At 33.3% G+C, this 21,115-nt stretch overlaps 1 protein-coding gene across 1 annotated transcript in view; it reads left to right on the top strand.

The window, feature by feature from the left end:
* Positions 1–2,638: 2,638 nt before the first annotated feature.
* LOC140439050 (uncharacterized) overlaps positions 2,639–21,115 on the top strand; it is a 52,161-nt gene continuing 33,684 nt past the window's right edge. Inside the window, exon 1 of the mRNA XM_072528691.1 lies at positions 2,639–2,835. Within this exon, the coding sequence (XP_072384792.1) occupies positions 2,744–2,835 (92 nt within the window). The 5' untranslated portion in view covers positions 2,639–2,743. The remainder of the gene's footprint in view (positions 2,836–21,115) is intronic.

The raw sequence follows: 21,115 nt of genomic DNA, 5'->3' as shown, positions 1-21,115 counted from the left end.
ATTTAGCTTGTTACGGACAATGAAACTGCATGCGATGTTAAACATTGGGTATACATTTTATATGGTGTTGTACGAACTTGTGAAAAGTCGATGTCTTATAGTTTTATGCATATTTTTAAAAATGTATATAACTGTTCAAACACATGAATATATATATATATATATATATATATATATATATATATATATATATATATATATATATATATATATATATGGAAATTACTAAGTTCTCGGGAAGAACCGCGTTGAGAATTTGAAACTCGACGTTTCGGCACCCATTTTGGAGCCATTTTCAAGAGTGATGATACGGTTCCGTTCGAGTTCGGGGTCTCAATCTGCCTACTCCCTTCACTCCAGAAGTACCAGTATCGTGTTCTGTATAAATACAAGAACTGTCTCTCGACACTGAGGTCTCAATCTGCCTACTCGTCAGTGTCGAGTGAAAGTCACTCTTAAATCTTTCCGTGTGCATTTCTACTTCCTCTTCCGTAGTGCTGTTACTGAGTACCTGTTGGATGATGTTTTCCAACTCTATGACTCTGTCTTCTATTTCTCGTGGGTTGTCTATCACTGGAACTATATTTATTCCAGTGTTCACGAGTCTTTTGAAGCTCGTCCATTTTGTTTTCTTTTTAACTTTTTTGATTGTACTTTCCTCTTCCCACGTTCCTAGTTCTAATAGGATGGGGTTGTGATTTGTCCCAAGATAAAAATCAAGAAATTATCTCACTTTCAAATCTAAATGATGTTTACTGTGATAATGTGAAGAGCAATTGATTTCTTTACACTTTTTTGGCGTGAGAATTTCTTTGAATACATAAAAGACGAGACTATAAAGTATGACCGACACAAAAATGCAAACAGAAAAGATGTACTAGAATTTGAATTTGGGTCTCAGAAATGAAGTAATCGCCAATGCAATGTCGAGAAATAGGTTTAGGGAAATTTTGCAAAATTTACATTTTTCAGATAACACTCCTACAAAAAAATGATAAGTTTGCTAAAATAATACCACTCATAGAACATTTAAATATTTCATTTATAAAACATGTGCCGGTTGGTGAAATCATATCAGTATCTGTTGATGAATCCATGGTACCGTACTATAGCCACCGTAGCTGTAAACAGCGTTTTTAAAGGAAACCTATTAGATATGGGTTTAAATTTTGGTCTGAGAATGTATTAAATGGTTATCTTGTGGGTATCGAACCTTACCAAGGAAAAGGAACATTACTAGAAGAGAGTAACTTGGGGCTAGGTGGATCTATTGGATATTTTTGTTGAGAAGGTGAAGCATAATTTATCAGATCAAAATTTTTTTTTTTTATTGACAACTTTTTTATTGGACTTCCACTGATAAGGGCCACGACCATTAGATATAATAGAATTGGGAAATGAGCGTTAAATAAAAACTGAATGAAAAAATCATGTACTAGAGGATCCGTTCATATATAAGTTCTGATAAAGATATATTAATTATTCAGTAGAAAGATAATGCCATCGTTCACCTGGCTTCAAATTGCTATGGCGTTCAACCTACAATATATAATGGTAGACGTTCCCTACGCAATTCAGCAGTATAATACTCATATGGGAAGTACTGATTTAATTGATAGAAATATCGCTAACTATAGACCAAAACTGAGTAACAATAAATGGTGGTGGCAAATAAAATTCAATCCAACGCTGATGAATTGGTTGAAAATATGCTTCCATTGGATTTATTAGGATTTACAAGAAACATTGTGACAATATATCTACTACTCAACCCTCGACAACCAAAACCTGATAAGACAAAGTTAGGAACATTATTTCGAAAAATTTTAGGATCCATTTCACAAAATATGTCGGTTCTGTATTACCCAATTTCCTTACAACAAAACAGATGCAAAATTTGTAAAACAAACACAACTATTGAATACGGTATTTGTAATATTAACGTACATATTAATTGTTTCAAATCTTTTCATGAAAAAAATATATAAATCGTCTCAAAATGTTAAGATTTTTTATTAATAAATGTTTAGGTTTAAATTGACGTTGTTGAATTTTTATTACATGCTTATGGCCATGTTCCAAAATTGGAACAAAAATACATGTACAATGGAATACAAATTTTTACACATATTGCTATTGTGAAAAGTTTTAGAATTTTTTGAATATTTTTCTGTAAGTTCAGAACACAAAATCGACCTGTAGGTGCTATAAAATTTAGAAAATGAAGTTTGGCAGCGTATTGGTTAAAGTGATAAGACAGATGAAATCAATTATATCAAGTCTGCAGGTAAAAAGTGGTTATTTGTTAGTGGAGCAGCCAACGATCTTACTGAATTTGCGGTAAAAGAATACAATATTCATAAATCAGAACAAAAATCTCTTATTATTTGTTATCCAGTGTCTAATGTGTTTCTTTTTGTCTATTTTTCCTAAATAAAATTGACTGCGTTTAGTATAATACAAATTTAGTAAAATACGAATACAAAAACGTATAAGAGAACCTAAAAATAATGAAAAATATTCCGTCGCTTCGATTCAATTCTACCTTAAACAGATTGATAGATCCTAATCACCTGTCAATATATTTCTCGCAGTATCATATCTTATCGCTTTTTATATAAATATATTAACAAGAATATCCACCTGGCAGTACGCTGGTTATGTATTGATAATTTGCCATCGATCAGTTGAAATCTGGTGTTGGTTAGTGTCATTCATCTGCTATTAGTGTCTTTTAATCACCATGGCGGGATATGATGATTATGTTCCGTATGAGAATACTTGGCATATCATACCTCCGGATTATATTCATCTGGAAGAGGAATACCGATATCCGTAAGTACAATTTAGTTACATTTTGACATTGACGAAAAAAATTGAGAGTTTTGTAATATCATCTAATAAAAATAATAAAGATTTTAAAATATTACAGAGTATTATACAATAATGAAATAAAACACTTACGGTTTAATGTATTTAGACATTTATTTATATTTTGTCTTCACCTTATTACGCCGTTCCTTTTCGAAGGTTGGTTTTATAAAGGGCAATTATAGTTTTTCACAGGTCCTTTAACAATTACTCTTCCTAGTGACCTTTAACCCTGCATTTTATTCTCTATTATGAGTCAAAGTAGCTAATATTTTTTACCTAATAATATATACATGACCCAGATACTGATGCGTTTCTTTGATGGTGTTCAATAGTTCTTTCTATGTACTTATACGCTAGAGAATTTCGTATTTTTTTTATCCATCAAATTCGCAGTATCCTCTTGTATATATACATTTAGAAGGTCTCTATTCTTTCTTGTGTTTACGTAACATCTAAACATTTGATCAACCGCGTTCTTTAAACTAAGCTGTAAATATATATCAATATTGAAACCAAACAGTATTACAAAGTTCACATCTATACTTTTGCAATGAAGTTCTTCTCCGGTATATTTCGCGTAGGCATCTGATCAAGCCTTCTTATGACTTGGACACGAAATACAGACTATTGCAGTAGACAGTATACAGACTAAAAATTTTGATTACTTTTTTTATTATTTTCTTTATACAAAGTCTGATTCTTTTTTCACACGCAAAACTCATTACAGCTGATGACTTTGACTCTAAACTTTTTTGCACTAGAAAGAAAGACTTAGTTTTACGGGTGCTTTCATTTGCAATTTATGCAATCTTTTTTTTTGAGCATTTTAAGTTCCTGAATCTCTGATTTTAATCATTCTTTCTCTCAACTATTGATAATTTACAGATCAGATGCTTGTGAGGTCATTAGACTTACTAGATACCTTTCAGTGACTATTGCAGGTACAAAGTGTTGGTTCCCAAAAACTGAGATATTTTGTGGAAAAATTGCGCTGCATTAGTTGTGTCTACAAAAATAGTTTTAGAGTAGATGCATTAAAAATTTTACCCACTTCATAAACACTTATAGGTCAACCTGGGTGTTCTATGTGCTGACAGGAACTTTTTTAAGAGTACGAGAAATGTCATATGAATGAGTTGTAATTTGTGGATGGCATGAGACGTACAAATGTCAATGTTTACAAATAAAAAAATTGCAACTGCTATATGGGGTAGAAGCTTGGACTCTGAAAGCTCAATCCGTAAAAAATTGGAGGCATTCGAGATATACCTATATAGGCGTATTCTTAAAATTCCTTGGACTGCAAAAGTCTCAAACGAAGAAGTGTTTAGACGAATTGGACATGGCAAAAGGCTTATAAACACAATTTAAATAAGAGAACTATTGTGTCTGGGCCATATACTTCATACTATGACTAAACGTCATCATGCAAGGAAGAGTAGAGGGAATAAAAGGCTTGGGAAGACAGAAGAAATCTTGGTTGAGGAATATCAGATATTCCTAAAAGACGGCACAATGAGAGGAAGAATGAGGCGGCATAGACAAAAAAATCATGCCTTTTACGGTAATATCCAATTGCTGGTAAAATACAATGTGATATACCTATGGTTTTCAAGGAAAAGCAGCTTTTTCTTTTCAATAAATAGATTCACATATTTGGAAACCATAAGCTTAATGAATTTCTTTTGTACAAATAAATTTTTTTTGTTAAATGGACATGGAATATTATTCTGTTGAACATACTAAATCACTAGATACATCAATTATTTGTTCAATTCTTATGTCAAAAAAACTTTCCCATTTCATCCCCATTCTACATCACCATAAATTAATACACATATTATTAAGACTAGCGGACTAAGACTGCAGTTTTGCCTATCCTCTTTCCCACAGTTAAATATCCACGGCGTACCAAACTACAGCTAAGTTTTGTCGATCAATCATATCGAACGCTTTACTAGAGTCCACAAAAAAAGCATTAGGTTTTTTAAAAACCCTTTTTTATAACTGTTGATCCACTATAAAATATATCTCCCTATAACCTGCCCGGTATTCCAGTAAAACCACTAATTCTTCTCAGTTTAATTCTTTCTAGTAGCAATGAGGAAAACAGTTTAGCTACAGCGTTCAGGTCACTTAATACTTTGTAGTTCTGGCGAACATATCTTGTACAGGGAAAAAATTAGCCCGTTTCAGAAAGAAGCCGGAACTGATGCCTGACTATGCATTTTTTTAAAAGCAACCAATATATATTTTTTTGGTAATTATAGAAAGATTTTTATAAAACGCCACCGGTGTCCTGTAGGTACCGGGAGCTTTATTATTCTTAAGGCTTTTCTGTCATGTCAAAACCGTCACATATAATGTATCTCCAATCACAATATTGGTTTAGTAAACCTAAAAAGTACAAACGAAATTCTCTAAGTATTGAATCATACCTTGAACTGTTTTTAATTTTAAAACCTCACTAAAACCAAAAATCTTTAGAATCACGTACCCTACGTGTACCCTAAGTCTGTCTGTGCTCTTTTTTCTCTGTAAACACATATACCTCACACACTCCACACCAATTTTTCTCAATATTTTTAGGAAGCTTTTTATCAGCCCGTGCTTTTTGCCATTTTCTATTATCTCCTGTTTTTCCTTCTTTCTCACATATTTCCTTTTTCCTGACGATATTCATAATCATTATTTGCAATGTCTCTGCAATACTTTCTGGCCTTTTAATGCATTTGCCATTGTTCCCTCACCATCTTCCACCCAAGCTTCAGGGTTATTGATGATCTGAGAAATATTGACAACCTATTGGGAAATCACCCGATCTCTGAATTAAACCTCTTGACATTACAAAAAGACTACAAGTCCTTACAAAAGTAAATTTTCTTTCGCGATCTCATGGATCCAACTGTTACAAACGACTAGATCATTTTTTCACAAAGTCCTAATAATCCTCCTTTTTTGACATATATGACATTTTGTCCTTAACAGTTCTTACTTGTTCCAATTATTTGAAGTTCTCTTCCCATTCTACGCCTAAATTCAGATTAGACGTCTAGACTATTCTTCCATTTACATCTCCAATCATAATAGTGGAGATACCACCTCTCTCCTCCAATATATCGACAAGAACTCTCTCTAAATTAAAAAAATTCATTTCCTACTTCTCCTCTGTCCTTAGATATAGTACTTCTATATCGACATCTAACTTGCCAGTCTAATTATCACCGGTTCTTCTACCTCCATATACTTGGGTTCAAATTCTAACTTTACTCTGATGCCAGGTAAGTCGGATACTAGCTCAGAACCTTCCAACCTATCTGGTTTTCTGTAGGAGTTATTGTTCTATCTCTTAGTAAATGTTCCATTTATTTTATAGGCATCGAAAACTCGCATTTCACCCTCTCTAGTCAGTTGCATAATGTACATCAATTGCACGCAATGCATCTAATGATAACGGATATTAAGCCTGTGGAAAGGTGAGAGTAGGATTCTTTTTCTAAAATCTTACACTCATTTGTCGGGATCAGCAGACAATGTTTAGTTACAGAACAACTCAAAGCACCTCCAAGATATACATGAATAACCAACATGCTTAATAAATATCGAAATTATTTCTGAAAGTTATAATCATCGACTATATATGTCAAACTGAAAGAAGAGATCGGACATGCCCAGTTTGGTTTTAGAAATAAGTAAAGCATTATTTTCGTAAAATATACTTAGATGTCATATTAATTACAACAAACCATATGAAAGGATGAAACATGAACAACTTGTAAATATTTGGATTATAGAGATTGGAAATAGAGAACAGCTTCATAAGTTTGTTTTTTAAATATACAATCGTTTCATTTTCAAAAGGATGATTAAAAATAACCGAAAACGTGACCACCGAGTAGCAAAAGTATTAAACATTGACAAAAATTCTATCGGCTGGCTTTGCGGCTCGCACAATTGTCGAGGAATTTCGAGTTCGAGTGTTTTCAAGTGCAAGAAGAAGACGAGGGGGGTTAAATAAGCTTCGAGGAAACTTCACAAAAGTTAAACTTGAAAGTTATTTCTTCAATGTATGAATGAACCGGAATTACTATGATTTTACTATAAGTGCGCGGGTGGTCTTTAAAATTTGAGCGGAGGTTTCCTTTAGATGTTATCAGGGTCGTCCCAATATTTGCTTTAAGGGACTTATGAAAGAGCAAGAGATATTCTTCTTCTTCAGATGCAAATCCACTAATGGATGTTAGCGATCACATTTTTCATTAATTCTCTATTTCTTGCAATATGTATCAGAGATTGTATGTCGTTAATTCCTGTCCATTGCCTTATGCTTCGGAGCCAGGACATTTTCTTGCGTCCCATTCCTCTCTTGTCTTCAATTTTACCCTCGATTATAAGTTGGAGGAACTGGTATTTTTTATTTCGCATGATGTGACCTAGATACGCCGTTTTCCTTTTCTTGATGGTTTCGAAAAGTTGGCGTTCTTGGTTCATTCTTTTAAGGACATCTATATTTGTGATTTTCGCTGTCCATGGTATTTTTAGGATACGGCGATAGAGCCACATTTCAAAAGCTTCTAATCTGTTTATATCCCTCGTTTTGAGTGTCCAGTCCTCTACGCCATATAGCAGCACTGACCACACGTAGCACTTAGTAAACCTTAGTCTCAGTTGAAGATCGAATTCTGAACAAGTCAGTACCTTCTTAATTTTACGAAAGCTTGTCGAGCTTGCTCAATGCGACATTTTACTTCCCTGTCCGATGCCCAGTCTTCAAAAAGCCACGATCCCAGGTATTTAAATTTACTCACTCTTTCAAAGGACTTAGTATTCAGTGTTATGGTGGAGTTTTCAAGTGCATCCAAGTTTCTGGAGATGATCATAAATTTGGTTTTTTTGGTATTAATCTCTACTCCCATTCGCTTACTGTATTCTCCGATTATAGTTACAAGTTGTTGAAGATCGACTATGTTGTCACAAATTAAGACACCATCATCAGCATATCGTATGTTGTTGATCAATACTCCATTCACTTTGATTCCCATCTTTGCATCCTCCAAAGACTCTTGAAATATGGCTTCCGAATAAATGTTAAATAAAAGAGGGGCAAGCACACATCCCTGTCGAACGCCCCTTCTTATATGTATGGGTTTGGATATAGAATTGTCTATTTTTAACTGTGTCGTTTGATGCCAGTACAAGTTTTCAATGCATCTTATGTCTTTTTGGTCTATATCAACTTTCTTGAGGATCTGCGTTCACTTGTGGTGTTGGACACGATCAAACGCTTTTTGGTAATCTAAAAAGCATAGAAACACATCCTTCTTCTGATCGTAACAATTTTGGACCAGCATCTGTGTTGCTACTATTGCTTCTCGTGTTCCTAAACCTTGCCTAAACCCGAACTGGGAGTCACTGATCTCCCATTCACATTTTTTGTATAATCTTTGATGTAGTATTTTTAAGAATATCTTTAAAGTGTGACTCATCAGGCCAATGAGTCTGTGATCCTCACATCTTTTTGCATTGACTTTCTTGGGCAGGGGAATAAAGGTAGAGCGTAACCACTGTTGAGGATAGCAGCCAGTTTCATAAATTAAGTTAATTATTTTGTGTAGTGCTGAAATTCCCCTTTCATCCAGTAATTTGAGTATTTCTGACGGGATTTCATCTGCTCCAGGTGCCTTATTGTTTTTTGAATTTAATATTGCCTTTTCTATCTCCTCTTTGGTGATTGAAGGGCCAGTCAGCTGGTCGTCTGTATAAACTTCACTCGTGGGTCTATCTGCCAGATAAAACATTTTTATAAGACTAAATGGTAGAAAAATAATAATAAAGAAAAAGTAACCGAAAATATACAACTGAAAGAGCTTGGAAAATATAAGAGCCATCGCAACAAAAAGGTAATTAAGTTGAGTCGAATTAACAAAAATTACATTGAGATTACATTTCTGAGAGGACGCAATTTTATTTTTTTGATGTGTGAGGGTCGTTAGTATAAGCTGAAGTTTAAGTTTGTGGGTTCACCACTCTTGTCCCCCGGCCGCCATTATGGAAAATGGTTGGAGAAATGGTTTTTTCGCTTATAAATTAGCAGCCCCACAGAAAATTGTATGCAACATTATTTGGAGCAAATTAAATTTTCTACAACTTTTTTCTATTACTTTTTATTGTAAAATTGAAAATAAAAAAGTTGAACGACAATAACTAAAAATTTTTTTTTAATAACTTTTTTTCTTGTTTTTCAGAAAGTGCTTTTCTGAAAATTCTTTCTGAGTAAACGTTGAAATACAGGGGTGACAAGAGGCATCCCTGCCGTACTCCTCTTTTAATATTAAGAGCCTGTGATTCCACACCATCTACTAAAACTGATGTTGTTTGATTCCAATATAAATTTGCAATTATTCTGATGGTTCTATTGCTATCTATATATTGCAAACTGATGGTTCTATAATCAGCACAGATTTTTTCTGTTGTCTTCTTAGGTAGAGCTATAAACAGTGAATTAGACCAACCATTAGGTAGTTGTCCGCTGGTATAAATGGTAGTGAAAAACGAAGTTATATCCTCTAAAACATTGCTATAATTTATAAGCTTGTATATTTCAGTTAGAATTTCATCAGGACCTGTCGTTCTGCCACCTTTTGATGATTGTATGGTTATTATAACCCCAGAGCGTGTTATTAGTGGTCCGTCGCAGTTAGTAATATCGGGAGGTGAACTACTATCGTCTTCGAATAGGTTAGGTGATAAAGACCATATGAGATTAAAATAAGTAAAAGTGTTAGACGGGGATGCATATTGTCGCCACTGTTGTTTAATTATACTCGGAAGATGTTAATTTACAGAATGTTGTCCAAACCAATCTATTTGTTATTTTTTTTTTCTTCTGAAAAAACCACCACAATAAGCAATACCATTTAAATCATACTTTCTTATTAATTTCCTCTCAGAATTTTTCTAAAAAAGTTTATACCGCCACTGGTATTTCGTTATTGGCGACAGACTGTCTAGCTGTCTACCTGGGCGATGGACACGGTCCAGGCACAGGTGTTTTTGGTACCTTCCACAAAGGGAACTAAAGGAAGCTGTAAAGTAATAAAAATTTGTTGTAAGGTATTGAAAGTTGCGGACGAGAGGTGAGAACCACTTAAATATATAAATGAAGGATTTCGAGTTATCTTTCTATGGAATTATAACCCAGAGAAATATTTCAAAAGTTTATTTTTACTTTATTAGAATTGTACCTGAATATTTTGTAGTTTTAGGGCCTATTGAGGGATTATCTTAAACCTGTTACAGCAATTTAGCTAAAAATATCTACTCTTATTTAACAAACAATAAAAGCGAATGAACGACGTGATGTACATTTTAACATAAATTTGTTAAACAACAAATATCGTACTAAAAGTAGTGATCAATAAAATAATATACAAACTTTTATTTTTTTCTGGTATCACAATTTTTTCAACTAGTCTGTTTGTTGTACAAAAATGCCCACTTTTCAATGGAGGTGCTACTACGTCTACTCGTTCTGGGTCTAAATAAGTGGTGCAACCACTTGCCGTTAGAATCTCCCCTCTTGTAAGTGGTTACCAAACCAAGTTTTTGGATTTTGCGAAATAAACTTTGAGTTAAGTGGAATAAACACCAATTTGCTTCGCAGATGGCCGAACGGCAATTACGGCCTTGTGAATCGAAGTTTCAAAATCAGCCACAAGTCTTGATGGACTTAAAACAACAGCAACTTCTTCGAAGTAACGAATTAACAGAGTAAAGACCGTGATGTAGGCGTTTGTCAAGAAGAACACAGAATATAAGAGACACGGAATGCCCATTTAAAAAGCCATGGATGGTAAATAATTGCAAGAAAAATTTTATAGTATTTTGAAATGTACCATCCATGTAATAGGCATCTGCTTTCGCAAAGTAATGTAAATTCTCAAGAATGCCAAAAAAATAATTGTTGCCAATCATTATGCAACATAAAACATTTATCGCTATCCGTATTTAGATTCTCAGATTGCTTGATACGCTTCCGCATTGCCTTAGATACAGGTGGCATAAAAAGCAAACGATCGTTGCTCATATTCCTCCGAATACAAGAGTTATCCCTTGTTGTCAGGTGTTCTTTGAGAGAAGTTGCAATATTTTGGTGAATGATTTTTGATGGTCTCTCCGAGTCCTCTTAAACTTTCATCTTGCAGGAGCTGCTGATAACTTGACGGCTTAGTTTTCGAAGGTGGCTTAAGTGATTGTTTTCCAAGTTGCAATGCAGAATATTTTCCGTAACTAAAATAATTATAGAAATATAAACACATACTGGTCATTTTCAGACAACTGGACTTTATTCCATAAAATAAAGTCTTCTTTAGTTTTGAAATTTTAATAAGTTCTTTGAATACCTATTTATTACGTTTCGTGTGAAAAATTACTTTATTGTACAATTCCAATTCTACACAGAAATTAGTTATTTATACTAAATGCGTTTCCAATCCTGGTAATTTGAATTTTTATCAAAAATATCTAGCAAGAAAAAGAGTGTTTTTTAACAAACTTTAAAGAACAATATTGACATACATTTGTATTTAGATTTAAACTTCTAAATATGCAGGGTGTTTCACTCTACCACCGTTCACCGATTTAAGTTGTTTTTAATAGACCACTATCTTTAATATTACACCGATTCGCACTTATTATTGCCGTACTTTTCTCAAATGGGTAATGCATAAGTAACATACATATTTTATATACATACTATGGTTTGTATCTAACAATTTTGTAAATATTAATTTTTTTATTCTTATTGCAATTAAAATCCAGAAAATTTAACTAACAATCAAACTTAATTAATTAAATGGTGTCTGATGTAAAACTATCATATTAAAAAAACCAAAAATCTTTTGCGTCACATCCATATGTGAAAACTCAACGTAATGCCCTGGTATACTTTTTGAGATATTCAATGTTTTAGAATGATCTTCCTAAAATCTAAACCTATGACAATGTGACTTTAGCAATTTAATCAAAAATCTAAAAATGTAATATCAGAAAGGGTAATCTACTTAAAGCAACAATTAATTAAGCTCACTTTTTTCTTTTTGATCAGAATGATCGGCCACCAGTGCGAAACAACTAAAAAAGCGATAATAAAATCTACTCATCAGTTGTATGACATTTATCCTTACATCTATTCGTCGAACAAGTCCATAAAAGGCAATTTGATTTTAAAGTCTTTCACAATTGAAATTTGAAATTATTGATAACTACTATTCTTCGTCCGCGTCGGCTCAAAACGTAATCAATGAGCAGTTCACTATCCATGTTAAAGAAACAAGAGTAAATGAAGAGAAATTTTTCTTTTCGCATAGTTTTAAGTAGCTATCAAAAGGCTACCTTCAGCTATCAAAAAGCTAGGAGAGGCTATCCCACGGGGCGCAGGTAGACCAGTAATGAGTTTACCAATCTCTCGGGGTCTATTTTAAAATCCCTAGTTCTCTGACGGCGATGAGTTTGTTCTATGTACGAGAGTATTTATGCTAATTGGTGATGAGTTTACGTATACCCATATCTATAAACCCATGTTTCGTCATCTGTTATAACCCTTTTGAGTAAATCTGGGTCATCGTTTACGACATTTACTGACTCTTGAACAACTTCCATTCGCAGATGTTTCAAAATTCAACAATTTTAGAACAAATTTTGCTGACACGCGTTTCATACCCAAAACGTTTGAAAAAATGTCATGCTATGAGGCCATTTATATACCATATTTATAAGCGACTTCTCTGATCGTGATTCGGTGGTAGTTCATAATCATTTCTATTACTTTTTTTACGTTTTCATCGGTTCTTGATGTGCTGGGATGTTCGGGGCTTTAACGTCTTCACGGCCATGTTAGAAGCGCTTACTTATATCACTTGTAAACACTTGTTTTTTTATAGCGTGTTTACCATAGGCCTTTGTTAATATTTCACACACTTTTTTACACTTTATTCCATTTTTCGCAAAATTTAATACAAATTCTTTGATCCATTTTTTTAAATAAGTAAAAATAGCTGAGTTTAGAAAAACTGTCGAACTTTAGCGGCTGCCACAGACAAGATAAACAATGAATATAGCTGCAATTTGTTTTATACTTTAGGAGCATGTATACCAATATAATAAAAAAATCTTTTGACGATTGGACTTTGCATATCCGCGAAATTTTAAAAATTCCGTGTTTTTTTTAACACACCTCGTATAGATTCCATTTTTCTTGTAATTACTCTGAGTAATATGTTACCCATTTGTCCATTTGTATTCGTTTCATGTTTACTATTCTATAAGTACTCTACTGAGCTTCGTATTAACCTATCTACATATATCTTTAGGTTCTTTGTCAAAATTAAATTTTTTCGCTCTTTACTTCTTTTTTGTTGCATTAATTTGCCTTCTGTATTTTCTTTTGTGTACTTAATCTCCTGTGGTTAACCACTTTTGCTAAGCTTTCTTCTTTCTTTTATTTATGTTTCTACCCTTGTTGTCCACCAATATGGTTTTTGTGCTTTTATAATTTGTCTTGTCATTTTCCCTTCACTTTACACCTTTAGTTTTCCTCACTTCACATTTCCTTTTCCATGGTTTTAGAATTTGACTAGAAAGGTTTTGTCATGCCATGTCATGTCTTCCTCAAGTCTACGAATTGCCGGTTTTTCAGTCAATTATTGGAGACTGGAAGAGAATGTGCAGGTAGACGAATCAGAAATATATAGAACACTTCATAAGTTAGAAAACAATAAAAGTTCTGATCAAGATAAGATTCCTAACGAAATACGTAAAATAGAAGTCAAATTCTTAGAAAAAACTAACCAAACTAATACAGATAGTTCTTCAACAATTTAATAATTTCATGGTAAAATGATAAAAAAGGTATAAAATATGAAAGACCATAAAATAAAAAAAATAATGTTATGTACAAATGATGCAATTACTATTTAAATATGAATAAGCCACAATTAAAGGTTAATTTATTGGTACGTTTATTGGCGTTTCAATTTCCACTTCGGAAATCGTTCTCAAAATACAAACATTCACTAATGTACTTAAAACGTACTTTAACTTTTAATTGTGGCTTATTCCCATTTAAATAGTAATTACTTTAACATGCCACAAGAAAATAGCTTCAGAACAATATTAACAAATGATGCAGTCTTAGTAGCCGATAATAAAGATGATATTTATTTTTATACCAAAAAAAAAGAATAAATACACAACAAAAGGCAGAAAAAAATAGATACAACTTGAAATTATGTTTAAATCTCGAGAAAAAACTAGAAAGTTGCTGAATAAGTAATCATCATCATAAGTGGCTCCACAATCCGTTGTGGATCTTGGCCTGCTCACAAAGAAGTCGCCACTTCTGTCGATTTCAGGCAATTTCCCTTCATCTTCTAACATTTAGAATCGTTGCTAAATGTTTTATACGTAGATGCTAACAGAGTAATCCCTCTATAGTTCTTACACTCCAGTTGATCACCCTTTTTATGCAACGGATACATTATTCCCTTTAGCCACTCTTCTGGTACCAATTAATTCTGCCGTATAAGTACTACTAGTTTATGGATTGTTGATCACCGCCTTTTTTATACATTTCCGAACAGATTTTATCGATTCCTGTGGCTTTATTGTCTTTGAGTTTTAGGCAATTACAATGGTATGGTCACGTGATGAGAATGGAGTAGGAGCGGTGGTCAAAGAAAGCCTTAATGTATGTTCCGCCAGAAAGAAGGAAAAGGGGAAGACCACCAAATTCCTGGAGAAAAGAAATTACAAAAACAATGCAATCTAGAGGCTTAGAAGAGGGAGATTGGAGAGATAGGAAAAGATGGAGGCTGAAATGCAGGGAGCGGCAATCGCCGTAGGACCCCCGTTATATGATGATGATGATGAGTTTTAGGATGGCATTTGACACTTCTCTTGTTGGGTCTTCACTGTGTAGTTGACGTTGTAGATTTTGTTGATTGTCTATGTTGCAACCTCCTTTAATATCGTATATATTTAGATATTCGTTGAAATGTTGTGTACATCTGTTAAGAACTGAACAAGTTATAAAAATAAAAAAAAAATAAAAAAGAAATAGAAGAAAAACAAAAGAAACATTTTAATAGAAAAATATATCACTCAAAAATCGGAAATATAAGGCTTTGTAAAAGAGTTCTACATAAAGTTAAATTATTGATAAACTATTATCGTAATCAACATCATTATTATATTCATCATTACTATATTCATCATCGTTCTATTTGCTTTTATCCTCGGTATCGGCTGATAAAAATGAAAAGGATAGAAAAAGGATTCAAGAAGAAATGTTTTTCTTTTTAGAAATCAAAATATATCAAATTAGTCAATCCAAAATAGGTTACTTGTTCCCATTTATTTTTTCAATCGATTTCAAATAAATATAACGCATTTTTCAAAAACATAACTAAAATAGATCACGAACGCCTATGAAACGTTAAATCTACCATACCAAATCCTCTTCCAGTGACATATCGGTGCGATATTCATCAAAAACGTGTAAAATATCCTAATAGCCATTGTATACTACCATACTATTATTTACTGGTTGAAAAATTCAACGATATATTGCACAAAAGGATCCCATTCTCAAACTTCCGGTCTACCTGGTGTTTAAAAAATTGACTTTTGAGTTTAGAATGTCCATACAGAACGTCCTATCTGAATGCGGTACAGTTTAAGGTGTTAAAACGGTTTTGTGGAAGATAATGGGCATGGATTTTATTTCCGATGGCATCAGTGACGTTGTTACCAGACATTAAAAATAGGAGTAACTTCACATAACTAACTAACACACACAACTTAACATTTGGACGTAAAAAACACTATCAATTATTTATTCGTTAATATGTATTGCACTTCTTTAGACATTTTAGTTTCCTCATTATTAGATTATGGCAGCATGCCCAAAAAAAAACTAGAATACTGACTGATAATAGTGTTTAATTATGATGAATAATACAGATAAAAGAAAATATATAAATAAGTGAAAAACTGAACATGTCACCTTCATACATGTTAAAAATACTACGACTACTACTGCAGAATACATCACAGGACTCCCAATTACAGCTAGGCAGGAAGTTTAAGCTGATACAGTATTAAATAATTAACAAAGATATTTAGCAATATACATAACCCTCCCTCAAAAAGTAAGAACCTTCCAAATACGAAGAAATGTTTAAAAAGTTCTTCTTCTTAACGTGCCCCATCCCTAAGGACATTGGCGATAATCACGGTCCATTTGACTCTATCTGCAGCCGTTCTAAAAAGTTCTATTGGTGTTTTCCGACTCCATTGTCTCAGATTCTTTAGCCAGTACGTGCGTCTTCTCCCCGGTCCTCTTTTGCCTTCCACCTTCCCTTGTATGACCCGCCGCATCAATTCGTATTTCTCGTTTCTTAGTATGTGACCAAAGTAGATCATTTTTCTTTTCTTTTTAGTGTTGAGTATTTCTTTATCTTTTTTTCATTTTTCGTAGCGTTTCTGCATTTGTTATGTGTTGTGTCCAAGATATTTTCCACATTCTTCGATAACACCACATTTCAAAGTTAATGAGTTTTTCTCTGTCGCCTCTGTAATTGTCCAGGCCTCAACTCCATACAACAGGACAGAAAACACGTAGCATCTCAATACTCTAGTTCTAATTTCGATGTTGAGTTTTCCATTGCCTAATATTGCTTTCATCTTATTAAAAGCACTTCTAGCTATCTCAATACGCCGTTTTATTTCCGCACTTTTATCCCATTCTTCATTTAGTTCGCAACCTAAGTACTGATATCTGTGCACCCTGCCTAAAAGTTTTCCTTTGGCATAAACACTATCTTCCTCAATCTTGTTCTTGCTTACCACCATGATTTTTGTTTTATTTGTATTCAGTGCCATTCCATACCTTTCACAGTATTGGGTAATGCGATCAACCAAGATCTGTAGTCCTTCTCTGCTGTCCACAAGGAGTATTGTGTCATCTGCGTACCTATCTAAGATTATTCAGAAGTGCTCCGTTAATAAATATGCCTTCATTTATGTCTTCTAATGCTTCTTTATTCTTCTTCTTCTGAATAAATAATAAAAAGTAAAGGAGAAAGCACATATCCTTGTCTTACTCAACGATTTATAGGTATTTCTTTCGATTTTTATTGGTGTATTCGTATTATGACTTTCTGACATCGGTATAGATTGGCAATGATTCTCACATCTTCGTTATCTAATTCTGTATTCTGCAGTATTTTTGCCATTCTTCAGTGTTGTACTTTGTCGAAAGCTTTTTCGAAGTCGACTAGACATATGAATACGTAGCAATTGACATCTAGACATCATTCGATTAGTGTTTGTACAGTAAATAATGCTTCTCTGGTGTCAATAAAAAGTTATATATCTAAAACTTTTAATTAATAGTAATCCACTGAAGATTGTGTAAGGATACTCGTATGGCAGAAGACAATTTAACAACCTCTTAGGGAAAAGATAGATATACCACATCGATCGATACTAATACCAGATATCTAGGGTATCAAAAGGATTGAGCTTTATGGTCTCTTTCTGTATCATTGAGTCCTACGTGACCTACTATATTAGAGTATCTCCCAAAAATTTTAATTTGAACTCAGTTGTTGAATGTTTTTTAGATAGTTCTTTAAAATGACACCAGTAGGTATTGTTTTTTCACTATTGTAGGTATTGTAGGAACTATCATAGTCAATGAACAAGACAAACTGAAGAGGTAATGGGAATATATTGAGGAACTGTTTGATAACAAAAGAACAGAAATACAAATCCAAGCATAACCTTTGATGAAATGAGAAAACTATAAAACTATCAAAGAAATCAAACTACTCGACGATAAAGGCAAACATTCTCTTTTAAACCTCTTCAATAAAATATACGAAACAAGGCATATACTAACAGACGGGCTACTGTTAACATTTGTAATGGTACCGAAAAAAATAAACGCTAAACAATGTAGTGATCATCGCTCTATCAGTCTAATGTACTGAAATTTTTTTTTAAAAAATACTGTACTCGAGAATTTACAACAAAATAGAAGTAAAACTAAGCGAAACCCAGTTTGGTTACAGAAACAACCTTGGAATCAGAGAAGCATTATTCAGTTTGCAGGTCCTGGTTCAAAGATATATGGATATGGATGTGTTTCATCGACTTCGAAAAGGCCTATGACCGTTTCACCCATGACAAAAGTGATAGGTATCTTGCAACGGGTGAAAATTGATGACCAAGACATCCTTATTATCAAAAATTTGTATTGGCATCGATGTGGAAACATACGAACTGGTCAGAATACGACGGAATAGTGGAAATACGACGTGGAGTGAGGTAGGGGTGTATTTTATCGCCTCTTCTTTTTAATATCTACTCTGAACTTATTTTCAAAGAGGCCTTAGAGAAAATGCAGGCTTAAAATCAACGGTATTAATGTCAACAATCCCAGAAACGCATACGACACGGAACTGATTACATCCGATGAAAAAGAGTTGCAACTACGTATAAACAGGGTGACCGAATCATGTACTGAATATGGGCTATAGCTTAACACTTATGCTTGTTACCAATTAACATCAGAGCGTATGGAATAGAGTTAGAAAGAAACCACAATATCACCTATTTGGGTGCCAATATTAACGATAGCTAAGATATAAGCAAAAAAATAAGAACTCGCATTAAAAAAGCCAGAAGCCCTGCCTTCTATAAACTAAAGAAAATTCTTATTAATAGAAATATTACATTAAACCTTAAAATCAGATTAATATGCTGCTACATATTCTCCACACTGTTGTATAGATGGAGAGCTGGACTCTTACAGCAACAATAATGAATCACCTTGAGGCCTTTGAGAAGAGATGAAATACTTTTACACCGAATGAAAAAGACCACTGAAATAGCAAAAACAATAAAAATTCTAAAGTTATAATATTTCGGTCATGTAGTGAGACATCCAGAGAGGTATAACTTTCTACATCTCATAATACAGGACAAGACCGCCATAAGAACAGACCCAGGCCGAAGAAAAACATACTGGCTCCGAAATCTTCGAGAGCAGTATCAAGAACCATCCGCTAATCTGTTTCGAGTTGCAATAAACAAACTTATTATTGCCAAATATGATCGCCAATAGTCGATAAGCGGACAGCATACTAAAAGATGAAGATTAAAATATATAAGTGTGATATGTGTAATATTCTCAATAAATAATTACTTTACATGTACTTTATTAACACAAATTAAACTGAAATGTTAGTAAACACATGCCGGTTTTTTTGCACAGAGTATAAAGAGTGCTTGCTATAAAGACCTTAGAAGAAGCAATTAAATATCTGAATGTATTACCTTCAAGATCAGAGTATCCACGTAATTTTATGGAATTTACGTTTACCATCGTTACTTCTTAAGAAAACAGAAACCACGGTATCTTACCTAGCCATCAGCTGTGCTAAGTGTATTTTTAAAATTTTAAATTATTCTATTATTTCCTCCGCTTTCTACTTAAATTACACATTAATCCGGACTCGATAAGAACTTTGTCTACAAGCCCCAACAAAAGGCATATTAACAAGTGAAAGACTTACTGTACTGAGGTCATCAAGGTGCTTGGGAAAACCACGGTTTTTGTTTGGAATTAGTGTTGGTTTTTCCAATAGCCACTTTCAAGTTTTGTATAAACGTTTTTGTAGGTATGGGACTGTATAATAGAATAGAAAGGAGCATTAACGAGAAATGTTTATCGTTGAAACATTTGATCAAATTTACCAAATACAAGATATAATCGTATAGATTGGTTCTGATTAACTGATAGGTGAACACTATTAAAAAATATTGACGATTCCAGATATACTTTTCTGGTTCCGTGGCTTTGAATGCAAAGATTTAAGATTCATATACCGATTTATGTTTATTTAGTGTATCAAAGCGCAAGATCATGAATGTAAACGTTTACAATTTTTTCATCATCATTATTAGAATTTTTTTAAAAATTTCTTTAAAAGATTGATGTACGATTTTTTTCTGCATTCTTCTTTCAGAAGATAGTAAATCTCTCATTACTTGCACGAGATTGCGTTAATGTTAAATTCTACATTTTTTGAACGTTTTTTCATTATTTTTTCATCGGTATCTTCATTTACGTAAGATATTTTCAATGATATTTTTTAATGTTACATCTCTAAGTTTCTACCAATCACATCACCCCTTTTGTTATAGTTTCTGCTTCAATTTGCAAGTTGTTTATAGGCCGATACTGAAGTAAACTGAATTTCATGAAATCGGGGTTTGACTAGTCAAACTCTGATCAGGTATTCTTCTTCTTCTCATGGCACCTACTCCTGTCGAAGGTTGGCGATCCAAATGGCAATTGTAGTTTTGGAAACTGCTGCGTGAAATATTTCTGCGGATGAGCGGTCGAACCATCTGCTCAGGTCTTTCAGCCATGAGATCTGGCGTCTTCCTACCGATCTTTTGCCCTGTATTTTTCCTTTCAGTATAACTTGAAGTAATTCGTATCTTTCGCCTCTCAACACATGACTTAAGTATTGATTTTCCTCTCTTTGATTATTCTTAGTAATTCTTTTTGTTTACACATGGGACAAACTCATTAGTAACTCTTTGTACCCATGGAATCCTCAACATTCGTCTGTATATATACATCTCAAAGGCATCTATTCTTTTTTCTATTTCAGAGTCCATTGTCCAACTTTCACAGCCATACAGTAAGACAGAAAAAACGTAACATCGGATCATTCGGATTCTAAGCTGCAGACTAAGGTCTGATCTTGTAAAAAATGTTTTCATGCTCATAAATGCTTTCCTTGCTTGTTCGATTCTTGATCAGGTATTAATATATTATAATTTGTTAGATTAGGTTTAATAAAACATCCTTCTTTAATTTTATTGCTTATAGTTTTTACATTGTAATTAAAATAAAAAATTACACTTTATTCTGACATTGTAAGGCATGATAACATTTAAAATTGCAGAATACGTTAGACCTTTTACAATTACATAATTTTTAAAACATTTTTTATTACAGTAGAATTTTATAAAACCTGGTCCCCCAAATTTGGAATCAAGAACGGAATCTTTTGCTCTGATTTCTCTTAGAGACACTGAACGTCGGCCACATCTTCGAAATTAAGAAAATTCTAAAATCGTAGACTAATTTTCAAAACCAAAT

This window comes from Diabrotica undecimpunctata, chromosome 4 (genome assembly GCF_040954645.1).
Source record: "Diabrotica undecimpunctata isolate CICGRU chromosome 4, icDiaUnde3, whole genome shotgun sequence".
NCBI lineage: Eukaryota > Metazoa > Arthropoda > Insecta > Coleoptera > Chrysomelidae > Diabrotica > Diabrotica undecimpunctata.
Note: the sequence above shows the minus strand (reverse complement) of the source record. Positions and strands in the feature narration are given on the sequence as shown.